Source organism: Electrona antarctica, assembly GCF_951216825.1.
Source record: "Electrona antarctica genome assembly, chromosome: 13".
NCBI lineage: Eukaryota > Metazoa > Chordata > Actinopteri > Myctophiformes > Myctophidae > Electrona > Electrona antarctica.
This window is the reverse complement of record NC_136794.1, coordinates 31,814,764-31,832,614: the sequence shown is the minus strand read 5'-3', so window position 1 is coordinate 31,832,614 and position 17,851 is coordinate 31,814,764. Positions and strand designations below refer to the sequence as shown.

Genomic DNA, 17,851 nt, shown 5'->3' with positions numbered 1-17,851 from the left:
AACCACCATTACCCCTTTCATGTCACTCTGGTGCGCTCGTGCATCGCAAGGGGTGCACGGCACGCACCACAGTTTGGGAACCCCTAACCTCTCTAGCATTTATACAATTCACAGACAAACTTAACCACTTTCACTTTCTAACTTGTTTCGAATATTTAAAATAGCAGCATCTACAAGCAATGCTTGTAAATCGGCTATTTCCGCAACTTTTGCATGACAAACTAGGGCATTCATTTAAAAAACCAACAATCTAAAAACATGAAATATGGAGATACAAGGTTTCTGCTGAACAGAAGCAACAAAATAGAGCAAACAGCTGCTGAGACAAACTGGGCTGGGTTGAAGGAAAAGGACAGAGACGGCTGAGTTTTCTAGACACTTTCAAGTCCCAGTGCCTGATTTATAATTGAAAAGAACAAGAAAATAAAATAAATAACGGTCGCTATACTGGCATTACAAAGACAGGGCATTCTCACTCCCAAGTCAGCATCACCAAAACCAAAAGTAAACCCCCAAGGAACCAGTGATCTGTGGATTGTCTGTCTTTTGGGGGGATAGAACGTCTTACATCTGCCTGCGCAAGGCAGCCTGGATCTACCTCGCTCTGAGACACAATGCACACGCATGCATGCACACACACACTTAACAAGGCTCACTGGCAACCAAACTATATTGAAACATCAGATATAGCCTTTGATAAGCAAGTGGTGTTCTCAATAAAATAATAACTTTAGTGGATCTAGGAATGCAACACTCATCTCGCCACTATAGCTCTCAAGTCAGACAACTCTTCCACGATAGTTGAATGTTGATCTTAAGATCATGCAACTTGCACTACATGCACTACAACTAAAATAGTTCAAAGTATTCATATCAAATTACCAAAATATCCTGTCAAGATGGCTTCAGCATTATCCAGAAAGTTCAACATGGAACAATAAAGACAAATAACCTAACCTGTTCTCCTGCAATTGAAGCCCTTTTAACCGCTTTTTATTATTATTATTATTATTTTTTTTCCCACAAAATCCCACTATTTTGTAACTGGGGAGGCAGCGGTCTGACCTCATGCTTCCTCCCTTTTAACCGCTTTGACCCAGCATGATCAACCCACCACCAGTGTGTAAGTACACTTAACACGGCAGCCGGATGGTGAGATGTGTGGTCAGATGGGTGCGCCGCAAACACTTTTCAGATTTTCAAGTGGACTCTGCACCAGAAAAGGTTGAGAACCACTGACTTAGACCATGCAGTATACTTAGTTGACTGGAATCCCCCACTGGTCTCATACTAGGCCCGACTCCTTTTTCCTTTTACACCAAATATCTGTGCCGAGAATAGACGATCTACAAGCTCATGACGCTTGATTATTTTCGGCTAGGGTTCATGTGGTTAACGCTGTTTCCACGTCCGTAAATCACAGTAACACTGTGCTGTTGTAGTAGTACCACATTGTGACTGTGGCATGACGACACAGCAGCTCACATTCACACTGCAGTGCTGTCTGGCCGAATCCGAGTTCCCAGAAGTTTTCACCAGCTCTCACATTACAGACGGGAGGGGCGAGAGGTCTGGCCTGCACTGGAAAATCCTGAGTGTTCATTGAACTCCCAGAGTGTGTAAATTATTTCTTTCATTTTGTACACTTTCAGAGTTAAATTGACGCTGTGAATTTTAGTGTGTAGCTCGTTTCAAGCTCATGGCTTTTGGCGTGGGAGTAAGAACACCTGCTTGTTTCTAATGCATACGCTCACACACACACACACACACACACACACACACACACACACACACACACACACACACACACACACACACACACACACACACACACACACACACACACACACACACACACACACACACACACACACACACACACACACACACACACACACACACACACACACACACACACACACACCCGCTGTTGTTATTATTACTAGTCGACTCCTTACCCGTTGTGAGATATTGCCCCCCCATAAATATCTTTAATTGCCATTGTATAATATATTTGTGTGTTTTTTAATGAATAAAACACTATAACATTAAAAGAATAAACTATGGACAGTCGCACTCCCAAATGTATTTTGTGAATCGCACAGATCAAATCAAAGGTGCATTTGCGTCCAAAATGTGCACAATTCTGAGCTCTGGGTTGAGAAAACTCATGGCTTTTGCAACCTGTGATGTTGTGAGCTTGTAGATTAGCTGTTTTCGCCGGAGCGCACGCTTTATCTCCCCAAAAGCATGTTTTTGCAACAAACGTTTGAAATTTCCGCATTTGCGGCGCCCCCTATGGCTGAAAATGGAATTGCTTTGGGCTCTCCATTGATTAAACCACCCACGACATGTGAATGAAATGTGGGGTGGATTGGACATTCCGTTGGTGATTTGTGTAATTCTTTTCCTAAAACAGGCCCCTCCCACTAACTTTGGACACCGATTACAGCCGAACAATACGGACTATGAAAATTAAAAATGGTTGAAAATCTATCCTGACGCAAATCCAGTGAAAGTGAAATTTAGATTTTACGACCTACGGTTCGAGTTATAAGGTGAAATGTAAAGTGGGCTGTTATAGCGCCACCATGAGGCTGACTGATGTAATTATTTATTACATTAATTTTAATAATTATTATGAACCTCCCCTCCAAGTGCTGTGACTGTAGCTCGGACGGTTTCTGAGAGAAAAATATGATGATATGATGATAGTCTTAAGGCACCGCTATGGCGAGTGTTGCCATTTGTTGTGTTGACTGTGCTTATCCCAGCTACAGACTAAGATGTCCCTTCTCGCTTGCCATCTCTCGCGAGAACCGGTGGAAGCTACGTGAGGGCCTGATCACCCTCATTGGCCACGCCGGTCATGTGACGCACTGGAGGCCTCAGTGCATCCGCTATAAAAGTCTTTGCCTGGACTCCGACGAGACAACATCGCTCATCTTACTCCAGCTATTCGTTACTATCTCTTGTTTGCTTATTCCTTTTGTTTAGTTGTAGATCGGGAAGGAGTTTGTTTTGTTGATCTCCTATTCTTTTGGTTAACAGTTTACTCTAACATCTTTCTCTATAACTGATACTGCTTATTAGACGTAAAAATGATAGCCAATGTACTTGAAAGTCGATTAACTTCCATCATGTAATTATTGAGCCATTTGTACTGGAACAACTAATTTTGTAACTCTGTAAATCTTTTCTACAAGTGCAAGTAAAAGAATTTTCGAATTTGCAGTTGTTTTCCTGTCCATTTCATATGTTATGCGCACCTTTACCCCTAGACGTATTGGTCACACACACACACACACACACACACACACACACACACACACACACACACACACACACACACACACACACACACACACACACACACACACACACACACACACACACACACACACACACACACACACACACACACACACACACACACACACACACACACACACACACACACACACACACAGAATTACAAAACTGCATGATCCCATGTCAATACTTTAATTTGTGATTTGGATGCAGAGAAGAGGATGCAAGCTGTCTTCAAATGAAGAGCAGCTTGAGATACAGGCTCAGTTTCTGTTTCTCACAAGTATACACACAAAAAGATAAAAAACTGTAAACATTGAAGTTACGTGTAAGACTTTGAGCTCTTTGGAAAACTAGCTGTCCTCGCATGATATAACAATGCTAGTCTGGACCTGCGGGATCTTACCCACAATGCATTGCGTGAACAGTCAGAGGTTTGTGAAGCCAAACTAACTTCAGAAATGACGTTTAAATGGTTGTTATCGAGACATTGTGATAACTTATAACAGATATTTACTGTATGTTAAGACATGGGTTTGGCAAAGATCTGGTTATGGCCACCGGTCCGGACATTGCGGTAGCACTGGAACAATGCCTTGCAGTAGTCAAAGTTAAAGGTATACTATGTAGCTTCTCTAGCTATCCGTTTGTAAACAAGGATTCAAACTTGGTGGCGGGCACTCGCTCGCTTGCACTGTTACTGTCTGGAAGCTCTCAAAAGGTAATACCCAAATACGTGTCCATCTACCAACACAAGCAGTGAGGTGATGCCCCAGCACGTTTTGGCAGCTACAGTAAGACGCAGCGAGAGGGCAGTGTGTTTCTGCTGGTAAACACCACCACACTACTGACGTGGCGGATAACTGCTGTTATAAAGGGAAACGATGGGTACATTATGTATTGTTTTGCAGTGGTGGGAAGTAACTAAGTACATGTACTCAAGTACTGTACTTAAGTACGGCTATTTTCACAATATTTTTATAGATTTGAAAACATGAAATGGGACCTTCTGTATAATTTGTATTTATATTACTTTTGGTACTTAAAAGATGTAGTGAAATGAAAAATATGTGTTTCACACTTTTAGAGCATATCCGTGGTCATCATATGGGCCAAAACAAAAACCAGATTTTAATTACTTCCTTTGAACGTAAATGTGCTGCGTGATGACGTGTAGAGAGGCCTGCATGCATATAAATACATTTTGATTTCATTCACCCGTTTTGTTCCCATTGCTGCCGTTCCTTCAAACACAGCTGCTTTTGATTACAGAACTACTCTGTTTTTAATCTCATTCAAGATGACATCCAGACAGTGTATTGCTAATTTTAAACTTAATCAGCACACTGAAATATGTATCTGAAAACATTATAGGTTAGAAATAAGCCACATAGTACACATGCTGAGCTATTGCCGACTGCCTCAGTCTCTCACTTATAAACAGACAGGCTCACGTTGTGGATACTAACGTCCCATAACCTGGAGGGATGCAACGCTCTGATTGGCTCAGAAACACACAGCCTGCCGTTTCAGACTGAAACTTCAAAATAAAATGCCCAAAAAAGCCATTTCACTACGTCTTTAAGTACATTTTCATGCCAATACTTTTGTACTTTTACTCAAGTACATTTTGAATTCTGGACTTTTACTTGTAACTTGTATTGGAGTATTCCAATATTGCAATATTGATACTTTTACTTAAAGGTGTAATGAAACGGAAATGGTGGACATTTTATTATGAAGTTTCAAACGGTTTCAAGTTGAAACACCGGTCTGAAGTTTCTGAACCAATCAGAGCGTCGCATCCCTTCAGGCGATGGGACGGTAGCTAGGGAGTGTTGCTATGTTATACGCAGCAGCGTGGTGTGTGTTTGTTTACAAATCAAATAGACGGCCAAACTGTACCAGTTTACTGTTATGTGGCTAATTTCTACCCTATAATGTCTTCAGATACATATTTTAGCGTGATGATTAAGTTGAAACCGAGTAATACACTGTCTGGATGTTATCTGGAATGGGAATAAAAACGGAGGATTTCTGTAATCAATAGCAGCTGTGCTGCACGGATGCGCACATATGGAGAGGATACGGGTGAGCTTCATTTTTATTGGCTTTTATCGATGTTGGCCTCGACACGTCATCACGCAGCACGTTTTCGTTTTCAGGAAGTAATACAACAAATATTTTTATGGACTTTTGATATAAAAACACACAAAAATTAGAATTTTCCCATTTTTTTGGCATCCATTGTTAGGTATGCTCATATGATGACCACGGAGATGGTCTAAAAGTGTGAAAACGTATTTTTCATTTCACTACACCTTTAAGTAAAGCATTTAAGTACTTTTTTCCCAGCACTGTTGTTTTGGTAAACAAGGGGCAAGTTACATAGTATTCCTTTAAACAAAAACAAAAAAAGAGAGTACAGTAAGGTTGTTGTGCTTTTAAGGATACGGCAACGTAACAGCGGCGTTTCTAACCGTGGCGTAAAATCCCATGTAACATACAGTAGCAGGAAGCACAATCCCCTGAAAGTACCTGGTGTTCTGGCTCTGGTAACTAGACTGGGCTGTCACTCCTGCTGCTCCAATGGTGCCATGTCTCCCCCTATAACATCACAGGCTTGGAGACAAGACAGGCAACATAATATTATCGAGGAGAGATAGGAGAAGTTGTCTCGCACCAGCTCGGCCACCTGCATGTTGTACTACCATCTACCATGCACTTAAACCCTATACGCTGTTGAGCGGAGTCCCTCCCATCTATACTAGTGTCGTTTCTGTTTTTGCTCGACATAAAAAATTGTATTCCCAGAATAAGGACGGTGGGGTTTAAGTGACGAAGCAGAGACCAGCCAATAATTATATGAGTCGTCGTTATTGAACCTATTTTTCAAACTGATTTAAAGAAAATATCCGTCAAAACATTGATAATCTGGAATCTAGCGATTCGTTTGAGGTGATTCGGTCTTTTGTGCGGAACGTGAACCAAATTCGGTCACTTCCTCAAACGTCCATTGTTCCTCAAGTTGTTCATTTTCCTCTGTGTGGAAAGTACGGAACGGTGAATAAATGATTGGAACAAATCTTATTTTAGTGAACACGAATGAAACGACTCGAGTCAAATGCAACAAATGATCATTCTCATCACTCTCTAGGAGTCTCCAAAAACATGATTCGGCATCGGAACCCAAAAAACCACTGGAGGAGCAAACGCAGCAGTTTTGGTGGTCTCCAACCTCATGCAGAAAGTTCTCCAGCTGATGCGGAATACTCTTTTGGATCATCAGGATTATTCTATCAGTGCTTTGGTGGCAGAAAGCATTTATCCGTTGAGATTGTGACAAGGTCCTCCTGCATGCTGCTTGTGGCACGAGGTCGGAGGAGGGAGGCAGACTTGAGGGTGGGTACGGTGGTTGGGTGGTGGTAGGGGTAGGGCTCTACACCTTCTGCTGCTCAGCCTCTCTCTTTTGGCTCTCTCTCTGGCGGTAGTGGAAGAGGCTGGTGGTGTCCAGCTCGCCGGCATAGATGATGGCCTCTGCAAACAGCTTCACCACCTGAGACATGCGTGACACGCGCACACGCACACACACACACACGCGCACATTTTTGAGTGGTGCAAACCACTCCAATAACCAGCTTTGTCTGTACCCGTGTCTGTACCTGTGTACCAGGTGTGTACCTGTACGTGGGGCCATGTACAGGTGAGCATGGTTGCTATGGTTAGTGTGTGACGTCACTGCACCACTCAGTTCACACAGGTGTGATTTTTTAATTTAGATTTGTATTAATGTGAGAATGTGGCTTCCATTATTAGCATGCTAACTGTTCCAGGAATAGAAATCCCAGCATCTGTTTAAAACAAGATCATAAACAGTGTACAAATAAATGTACAGTAATTAGCATATGCACCGTGAACAACGTACTGTAACTAGCATCTATCTAAATAAGCAACAAGTACAGATGCAAATACAAATGCAGTTCAAACACTAGTCGTGTGCGATTGTCCTACCTGGTAGTTGGTGATGAGGGGGACACCGTGGTCCACGGCCATCCTACGAATCAGGAAGTTGTCCCGGAGGTGCTTGCTGTTGTTATTGGGCAAGTTGACCACCAGATCAATATGGCCCTCGTAGATTAGGCTGTTCGCACGCACACGCACGCACACGCACACACACACACACACACACACACACACACACACACACACACACACACTTTAAGTTCTTTATTTGGGTTTTCAATTAAAGACACAAATCAATGTCTAAATCCAAATATATCAGTCAACATTTGACTAATTTTGACCCATTGACATAAGCAGGCTATAGACCCGTTATGGATATAGGTGACAGCATCTATTGACTGTCAATAATGGAAGACACAACAATATTTGACTAATTGTTTTGCCCTTCTTGTAGCCAGTCCGACAATTTGTAGTCCTCTCACACACATCTTAATATGGACATGCCCTAAGCTGCAAAATATCAAAAACAATCACACACGCGCACATGTGCACGCACGGTCGCACACACACGCATGCACAGACACCCCTTGTTTGCACACGGAGATGAAAAAAGAATAGAGACAGATGGCGTCTACAAATTCACGCCCCCCAAATGAGACAGCAGCCCCACTTCTGGTCCGTTAGAATGGTCTACTGCAGGTCAGCCATAGAAGCCCATTGAAATTCAACTGTAGTTAGCCTACTTTTAAAATATTTCGAAATTAACTGAAGACCATATTGATTTGAATAAAAATATGTTTCCAAATGTATGGAGTGTCTTTGTCAACATATCTTCTTGTTTTCTCAATAGAGGACTTGTTTCACATTTAATTTACCACTTGAATGGGTTACCCATTATGTTAACCGAGCAGAGGAGAGCTGACAGACAAGAGAACCTGTCGCTTTTAATGAGGGGAATTCTCAATAATACAACCCGATCCCGACTGAGTTCATGTCTATATTTTGACGGGGCTTATACAAATATTCTACCTACCGCGGAGCTCCAACGGTACATGAGAAATTAAAACGTGTGTTTTACCGTTGTTGTATTAACTTGCCTGAATGTAGTTGGGGTCTAACTTGGGCAAATAAGCAAATAACCCAACTAAATGGAGGAGTGACATATCATGACATTTTCAATTTTCAAAAAAATTTTACTCATGTTTTTATGGCAACTATTTGTAGGCTTTAAGCTGTCTCTAGCAATATTTTGATGTCTTTTTGGTTTACATTAAATTATTTATTTTTCGGTACCATAGTATCACCCTACCCTTGACTTTTTTATTTTAAGTGTGTGAATGTGGGAAGTGAGGATGCTGGCGTCGACTGTTCGCCGCTTCACCTCCAAATGTATGAATGAATGAACCATTGTAAAGCGCTTTGAGCACTTGGAAAAGCGCTATAAAAATGCAATTTTCATTATAAATCAAAAAGAATTGTTCCATTGACTAGCAATTGATAATTCAAAATATGCTCCCCGTTGTGTTGTGAAACAGCTCTAAAAGTCACTCTGCTAGCCCGTACACAAATGCAAAGATCACCAAACCCAGTAATGTTTTTTTAAATAGAAATGCCGACTTCGGCCTGGGCCATGGCTCAGCGGTCCAGGCACCTTGGCCGGTAGTCCAAGTCTGGCAGTGTCCCGCGGGTTCAACTCCCGATCCCAACGGCCTTTACTGCATGTCACTCCCCGATCTCTCTCCCCATTTCCTGTCAGCCTACTGTCTGTCCCTCTATACAAAATCGTGTTGATTTTGCTATTTTTATTAGGAAGACGAGTGTGTGTGTGTGTGTGTGTCTTTTTAAGGCTTATTTAATTCCATCTGTTTTATTATTTTTCCCTGTCACACATGTCCAACATTTGGTGCAGATGGTTTCACTTTGCCATGATGATGCCTTGTTTATGAAGGCATGTCATGTCATGATGTTTTGCAACTTGCGAATAAAGCAGTACATTTTGTCACACGAACAAGACTACAAGTTGATGACAGAAACAGTCTAGGGGAGGGGGGGACAGCATTCAACCGCAGAGTAAAACATGTCAATAAAGGCAAAAACATAATTGTTGACTTCCCCTGTCTCTACAACTATTTAGTAAACAGAAATTGTGTCTAAAAGTATAACTTATTTTTAGTTTAAGTGAAACTATCTCCTCTTTGTGAAAGAGCACATCGTATTCCCCACGTATCACTTACCTCTAGGAATCTTTTGTAAGGAACTTTCAATGTAACACTGACCCACCTGATGATGGTGGGTAGGCTGGTCTCTTCCTTGTGGCTGGGCCAGGCCACTGGCAAGGCGGGCACATCGTTGGCACACAGCCAGGCTGAGGTGGCCTCTGTGGCATAGAGCTGGAGACGGGGAGCAAAGGTCGGAAGGTTCACTCCCAAGAACAACCATTTTGTCACTTAAGGTAGGCCTAGGTTTACACTTACGGCCAAGCTACACCAGGCTTTTCGCGCACAAAACGCGCGCGTTTACCCCCGCGCGTGCGTTTAATTTAGGTCCAGTCCTATTTTAAAAAACGCATGCGCGGGCCGCGCGTTTAGGGTAAACGCGCAAGAAAAGCCTGGTGTAGCTTGGCCGTTAACACACGCGTGTCAGAGCGGACAGCCCAGTCCATTTTGAAGTCAATTATCTTTAAACAATGTTTAAAAGACAATGGCATCCCCACTGCATGGGGGAGGTGTTAGAACGAGCGTAGCCCCGAGGGGAGACAGTGGTCAATGACATCCCCACGTGAGTTTTACATATTTTTTACATCTACAAGCTCAAAATGCATCGTTTCGAGCTAGTAGATCTGCTACGACGCTGTAGTGTGATTGCAAGCGCATTAATTTACAAAAACAAAACAAAAACACAAAGTTAATATAATTATAGAGATAAGAGCTCGACTGCGACAGACAGTGTCTTTTCTGCAGATTTTGGGAGGCCACCACAGGGGGGCAGTACTACTCACCTTGAAGCCCTCCTCCTTCAACTGGTGGGCCGTGGCGAGGAAGTTAGGCCGGAACGATTGCTGGAAGGAAGGAAGGAAGAAAGAAAGGAAGATGAGTAGAGGAGACAGAGGAATGGAACTGATGGAACAAGAGCGGCATGACTACTGTATCGATGTATTGGCCATTATTATACTTTTTGGATGACAGTCATTATATTATTATTACTTCCTCCCTATCGGACCCAAAACTCTGGGTCTGATGCCCAAAAATCTGCCATCATTCAGTCAGTTCTACACAGAACAAGCAAGGCATGGCAGCGAGAGACAAATTCAATACAGAGAAAGCATTTATGTGCAGCTTTCCCTGCTCACAGTAAGAGCGGGGGGAGTTAGGACACGGTCCATAAACCACTGACCACCGCCGCAAGATCCTCTTCCAGCTCACAGCAAGGCTTCCCCTCCTCTGTCTCTCAATTATGTCCACTGGCTCCATCAATAGCCCTGATGTGCAGTCAGCAGCAGCAGTGGAAGGAGAACTCCCATATTTCTGTACTTCAGTAAAAGCAATACCGCTATATCGTTGCTGTCGGGCAGAAACCTATCTCTATATTCTGACGTTTTGAGTTTTAATTAACATCCTACTTGTTCAAACTACAGCATCACACACAAGCATCAGAAGTAGCAGATCTACTAGCTCAAAGCTTGTCCGTCTGCTACTTTTGAATCCTGAAAAGTAACAGTTTTGGACGTATGAGGTTTCCACCCGAAAGAGACAATATACAAATAGTCCTGTAATAACACTTTTACTTGGAGTAAAAGTGCAAAGTATTGGCACCAAAATATACTTAAGTTAAGAGTACCAAAAGGTACTCATTGGTCAGGTGCAATTTACAAGACCAATCACAAGCAACAGGCATTCTGATTGGCCAGTATGAGATAATGCATGATGATGTATTATGATAAGGAGCTGATAATTCCGCTAAATATGATGTAAATTAAACATCAAAACATGAAAGGAGAAATTAGATATATTTAAATATATTGAATGTTTTTTTTAAACATTGTATCATGGTTAAATGATAATAACAAATTGATGTACGATGACAAGAGTGCCCCTCATTTCACACGGGTGTGATTTTTCCAGCTTTTGGTAGGTGTAACAAAACAATTTTGTTTTGCCCTCCTCTGAGACACTTTTAACCACCATATTCTGGGGTGAACATTAGCCAAAAAAGTTGGGGCTCACCTAAGGCCCAGGTAGAACCCACTAATAGCCAAAACCCAGATGGGGCCCATGTCGATGGACATTGGCTGCTGACAATATAGTTAAGCCCACCTTGAAACTATATTGGGCCCACATGGGTGTGCTGGCTGGTAGATAATTTGGTGCAGATGTAAAAAAAAAAAAAAAAAAAAAAAAAAAGCAGTCTGAGTTACAGTTCTAACTCAAGTCCAGTTCTCTAAGACTGCGGGGGTTGAAGTGGTTAAGTGTTAGTACTTGAGAAAATGTATGGCTACTTTCCAGCGCTGCTAGCAGGCCAGGGTGAGGCAAGGCGAGCGGCAGACAGGCAGCCAGGGTGACTAATGGAGATTTCACAGCATCGTTGGCCTACCTGTACCTCTGATTAGTACAACAACAGCGTGGTAATATCACGGACAGTGACCCCGGCCGACTAATATTGCTGCTACGCTCCCTGTAGATGGAGGGTGATGGATTAAGGAGACACACACACCAACACAAGCCAGTGAACAGATTCCCACCAGCACATAGCCTACCTGTATGAGACGTTTTTAAAAGGTTGAAAGATGTCTTATTGTGACAACGTTATGCGATTTATTCCATGAATAAAGCTGAGCTTACAAAGCTGTAGCACGCCGATTTAGAGAGTTGTACTGTCAATGTTTTGCGGAAACCTCATGTCCAAAACGGTTAGTTTTCAACAAAATATAACCTGCATTCCAATGGATCCAATGTAGTCACAAGCTCTTGGTCATACTAATCATTGGTTCACTATTAAAACCTGCAGACAAACTTTCACAAGAAAATTCAGAAATAGCATTGGAAGATTTGAAGGTCATTAATTTACGAAAGAAACATTAAAATATTATATGTAGAAGGGCCTAAATTGTCTGAGCTGCTCCAGTGCCTTCTTGTTCTCATTAAAATATTATATATTTGAGGCCTGACAACGATGATTTGCTTGCACAGTTTATAAATGACGTGGCCGGGTGCTCGCTTAATAGTCCCCTTTCTCCTCAAAATGAGACAAACTGCGATCTTTGAGACCTTATAAAAGTGAATGCATTCCGCGACGATGCATAGCCTAGAATGAAGATGTGGCTCAAATATGGACGGCTATAACTTCCGGGCGGGCGGAATTGACCAGTCTTGTAAGCTTATAGCGCAGATTTCTTTGGCAATGGCACACTGTTCTGGCTTATAGGGGAAGCACACATTGTGTTAAAATAGCATTTTATTCATTCAAATAAGTTCCAGGATTGCAGCTTTAAATAGTTACCTTTCAAGATTTGTGATGGGCTGTTCTCACAGACTCCTCTCCATGACAGGAAAACAGTATGAACTAAAAAGTTTTTATAATTGAGTGTCTTCCAGCTAAGCTAGCATCCAAAAATGGCTGGGTTTTAATGCACTTCGGTATCAAATGACCCACTTAATGGATTCCATCTAGCATATTGAAAAGTGCTGAACACTCCTCTGTGAGTGTTTGCTGCTGATTTGCAACTGATTAGACTCAAACTGTGCACCCTTCAGCTCAGCAAACAATTTGTTTTCCTGGGATGACTTGTCGTCTCGCTGAGTACATTTTTCTGTGTGAATGCTGAGCAATGGAGGCAGGGGAGCGAGAGAAAATGAGGTAGCCAACTGTACACACTGGAAAAATATTGGTTCAGCTAAAAGCAGAGCAGGTTCTCAAACATTTTCATGTATAGGACGCCCAAATTAATGTGAATTTGGCCACAGACCCCCGTACAAGATTTGTGTTATTAAAACAATTGGCAAATATTTAACAAATTTCTAAATCTTTCAAGATATAGCAATATTAAATCATTTTGCTGGGGACCCCATGGAACCTGGGGTCTCCTCCTGGGGTTTGAGAACCAATGTACTAAATAATTTATTTATTTAAAATAAATTGGTTCTCTATAAAGAACCATGGTCTGAAAAGGCTCCTAATATAGCAGGGGATCCCAAAGACCCAAAAGAGACATTTGTATTCTATTCCATGGTTCCATTTGGCCCGTTGACAGGAAGTAGGGGATGAGTCATTAAGGGGATTAGTCAGAAGCAGCATTTGACAGGAGGGGGCCAGACAGACAGACAGACGGACGGACAGACAGACAGACAGACAGACATACGGACGGACGGACGGACGGACGGACGGACGGACGGACGGACGGACGGACGGACGGACGCACATCGATTTAAATATTGTCTCTGTTTTGTGGAAACCTCATATGTCCAAAACAGTTCAGGCTTAAAATGTCACCCATGTGAAGTGAGGGGCGTTCTTATCATCATACATCATCTCATTCCGGCCAATCACAATTTGCGTCCTCACTTTTGTCTTCAATGTTTGTGTTTACACACTTTTGTCTTCATAGTTTGTTTACACACTTTTGTCTTCAATGTTTGTGTTTACACAAACCGTCAAAGTTGGACATAGCAGGGGCTAGCTCCCCTCAAAAAATATAGCTGCAAGCAGCTATAAGACAGGGTCAGGCCCAAAAAGAAAAAGAGCTACACGCAATATACACAATGAGCAATATAAACATTGAGGAAATTCACTGCTGGACTTTATGACGTTGGTAGACTGGAGATGTCAGCTTTTTTTTGTTATGCTGTAGATTGGCTGAAGGGGTTGTCTGTCAACACTGTAGTCCCGTAACCAGAATCCTGAATGGAAATGTGATTTCAAAGGGAGTGGTTACCAAGGCCACGGAAGTCTTTGACATGGCCGAAAAAAACTGTCAAAATGGTGGAATTCTTACGGAAACAATAAGGGGTCTACGCCCTTTGGGCTTGACCCCTAATTAGCAAAGGTAGATCTACAAGCTCGTTGTACATCTTCTACTTTTTATGCTTTTGTGTGATGCTCTAGCAAGATCACGTAGGGGATTCATTTACAAACCAAACACAAAAGGTTAAAATATGGAAATATTAAGAGGCGTCTGCCCAACAGATACGTCTGTCTGCCCCATTGTGCCGTATTAAAGTCCTTATTTATTACAACGTGTAGGCCTTTCTTCGTCATACTTTCAACATGATCTGTAGCCTCTCCCGTTGCATGTGCGCACGTGCGTGCGTGTGTGTGTGTGGCTGAGTGGATCTGAAATGTAGATGGCTCACGACATGATGGGAAATAAAAGCTGTCAGATCCCATCTGCAACCGCACAGATTTAACATGCAGAGCCATGGAGCATGACAGACAGACAGACAGACAGACAGACAGACAGACAGACAGACAGACAGACAGACAGACAGACTCAAAGTGAGGGGAAGCGCAGCAGAGAGAGAGAGAGAGAGAGAGAGAGAGAGAGAGAGAGAGAGAGAGAAAGAGAGAATGGGATGGTATGTTTCCCAAACATTGCATCGGGACCCGTTCTATGGGTCGCGTACATGTTTGGCATTGATTATTGGAATCTTTGGGTGTCCCACGATTCGATTCGATTCAGATTCTTTGGGTCACGATTCGATTCAAAATCATTTTTTCCGATTCAACTCGATTCTCAATCCAAAAACGTCATTCAAAACGATTCTCTATTCAATACATAGGATTTCATCCCGATCTACTCCAGTATTGTGGCATGAAAGCAGAGTACATTTCTTTAAAAAGCTTATTGTAGGTTTTATCAACTGAATGATGTGAACACAGATACTGATACTGATGTGAACACAGATACTGATACTGATGTGAACACAGATACTGATACTGATGTGAACACAGGTAAATCCGAGACAACAACATGTACAACATGTTACTTTTCCTCACTCAGTTACTAGAACAATACATGTAAGTAAAAACTGCTGTAAAATAAATTGCACAGGTTGAACTCAATATTGTGTTAGGCACAGAGACTAGAGATACACGAGTTGCCTTGATGCCTGTTGCCTGTCAATGAGGGTCAGCTGGCTCCTCGTTGACAGACACACCTGAACTGAAGTGACTATACAGTACAGTAACTTGAAAATGACTGATTAGGGTAAGCTTACATTTCATATCACAAACACCATGTAGTGAAAACTCCTGTAACTGTAACCAGAAAATCTAAAAAAAGAAAAACGATTTTTGGAAATTATGAATCGATTTTGAATCGTTCATAACGGGAATCGCGATTCAAATTCGAATAGATTTATTTGACACCCCTAATTGGATCATAATAAAAACATAATTTTAGGGCTTTGTCGACAATCTGTAGCCAAATCAGGCCATATATAGGGGCACTATACTAGCCCATCCTATGCCCAGCTTTGAAGATTGAAGACAAAAGTGAAGACGGAAAAGCGAGGACGCAAATTGTGATTGGCCAGAATGAGATGATGTATGATGATAAGAGCGCACCTCACTTCACACAGGTGTGATTTTTATAATTATATATATGTGATTTTGTGTTTGAAGGGGACAGGGGGGTTCATTCAATTGCTATTTGTTTTTAGACTGTTTGTACCCAAAAGTCTATAGTACATTTCCATGCACACGTTTTGCAACGCCACAAAAATAAATATGACACCTCCACTTAATGGACTTGCAGATGAATGGGCCTGTGGAACGTAGAACCCCCGTCCCCTCCCAACAACAAACACATTCATCGGCAGCAAAAATGGTTTCCATTGATCAAGGCGACAGCAGTAAAGAAGTGGCTGTGTTATTATTCATTCAACAAAAGTGTTTCCATCGCTTTTTATCGCATTAAATCCTTCAGAAACAAAAACTTTTCCACGTCGGAGCGTAAAATAATATTTTTTGGTGAACCTGTGAATCTTATATGTCAAAGAATATTTATAAAAATCTAATCAAAGAAAAAAGATGTGAGCCATATCTGTGTTTCATCTCTTTTGTTATGCGCACACACACACAAACACATGCTGAGATGCAAGCTTCACCACCACACACGTCCCCACTCTCACACACACACAGCCTTGGGGACCCTGTAGCTGGCTGCCTCACCTGAATGCCAATCAGGATGCCTTTCTGTGGCAGCTTGAAACCCGTGGAGAGCATGGCCTTCAGGAAGGCTGAATAGATGTTCGGTCCAAAACAGGCTACCTGCATCAAGACGAGCGCACGCACACACACACACACACGCACACACAGTTTTGCGTTGTTTGTTGCATTGGGAGGAAGAGAGACAGAACAACAACAACAACAAGAGGACTTTAGGGCAGAACAATTATAGAGAAAGAGGGTTTTTACTTCTCCAGTGGAGGCCATCTCGCATCGCAGCACAGGGTCTGCATCCCTCAGCCGGGGCCAGGAGAACATGGGAGCCTGGACGACATAGGAAGGAGTGAAGGGATGAGTTGAATTCAAATTCAAATTCCTTTTATTCTTATAAAAAGCTTAGTGTGAAAATAGCAGATCTGCTGTATGTATGCTGTTTTCACTACTTTTGTGTGACACTCTTGAATGACAAATTAGGGCATTAATAATGACGAGAGACACAAACAGTTGAAATATGGAGAGTTTTCTGGCAGACATCAGCCATATGATATATATATCCATTTCATTTCATTTCATGACAAGGCTGCCACCTAGGGGGCACAGTGGGTCATATGTTCTACCCCGAAAAAAGAACAATAACTGTTTAAAACTGTTACTTTTCAGGATTCAAATTCAATTGTCGCAAAAGTAGCAGATCTACAAGGTCGAAACGTGTCACTTCGCGCCACGTTTTGAGCTTGTAGATCTGCTACTTTTGTGTGATGCTGTAGTATGATCAAGTACACGTGACTGTAAAACCACTAAAGCTAATTATTATGCCTGTGATTACAGTAACGATGCATGGAGGGTCACTGGGTTTTTTTCTCCCTAGTCAGTGCATCGATAGTATTTGTTAATCCAGCGTCGCTCCTCGCATAACAACTATGTACGACAACAGCTGCGCGGAGAAGGTAGGTGGAGCGAGAGGACAGACATACAGAGATAAGAGAGAGAGAGAGAGAGAGAGAGAGAGAGAGAGAGAGAGAGAGAGAGAGATGTGAGGTGCAACGACCTGGTCTCAAAATAAAAGAAAATGAGATAGAGGAAGGAAGAAAGGAAGGGCGAGCGGTTCTGCGCCGTAAGCCCACTGAGGCCTGTTATCAGCCTGTTCTGATTGGCTGTTTCTGTGTTTCTGTCTCACACACACACACACACACACACACACACACACACACACACACACACACACACACACACACACACAGCCATCAGTGGTCACCGATGCAACAGGAGGAGAGGAGAGGAGAGGAGAGGAGAGGAGAGGAGAGGAGAGGAGAGGAGAGGAGAGGAGAGGGAGCAGAGACGAGAAGAGAGGAGCTTCTCCTTTATTGCGTGAGACACATATTAGAGCGTGTGGGCCTCGCTGACTGCCCCAGTG

General features: G+C 42.4%; 1 protein-coding gene across 2 annotated transcripts in view; it reads right to left on the bottom strand.

Annotated features, from left to right (window-relative positions):
- Positions 1-3,502: 3,502 nt before the first annotated feature.
- Positions 3,503-17,851, bottom strand: part of cps1 (carbamoyl-phosphate synthase 1, mitochondrial) — a 74,662-nt gene continuing 60,313 nt past the window's right edge. For both annotated transcript variants that reach the window (XM_079519119.1, XM_079519120.1), the window contains exons 33-38: positions 16,687-16,761; positions 16,441-16,539; positions 10,274-10,333; positions 9,556-9,665; positions 7,324-7,453; positions 3,503-6,868 (exon numbers count right to left, since the gene is read on the bottom strand). In XM_079519119.1, the coding sequence (XP_079375245.1) occupies positions 6,752-6,868; positions 7,324-7,453; positions 9,556-9,665; positions 10,274-10,333; positions 16,441-16,539; positions 16,687-16,761 (591 nt within the window). In that variant the 3' untranslated portion in view covers positions 3,503-6,751. The remainder of the gene's footprint in view (positions 6,869-7,323; positions 7,454-9,555; positions 9,666-10,273; positions 10,334-16,440; positions 16,540-16,686; positions 16,762-17,851) is intronic.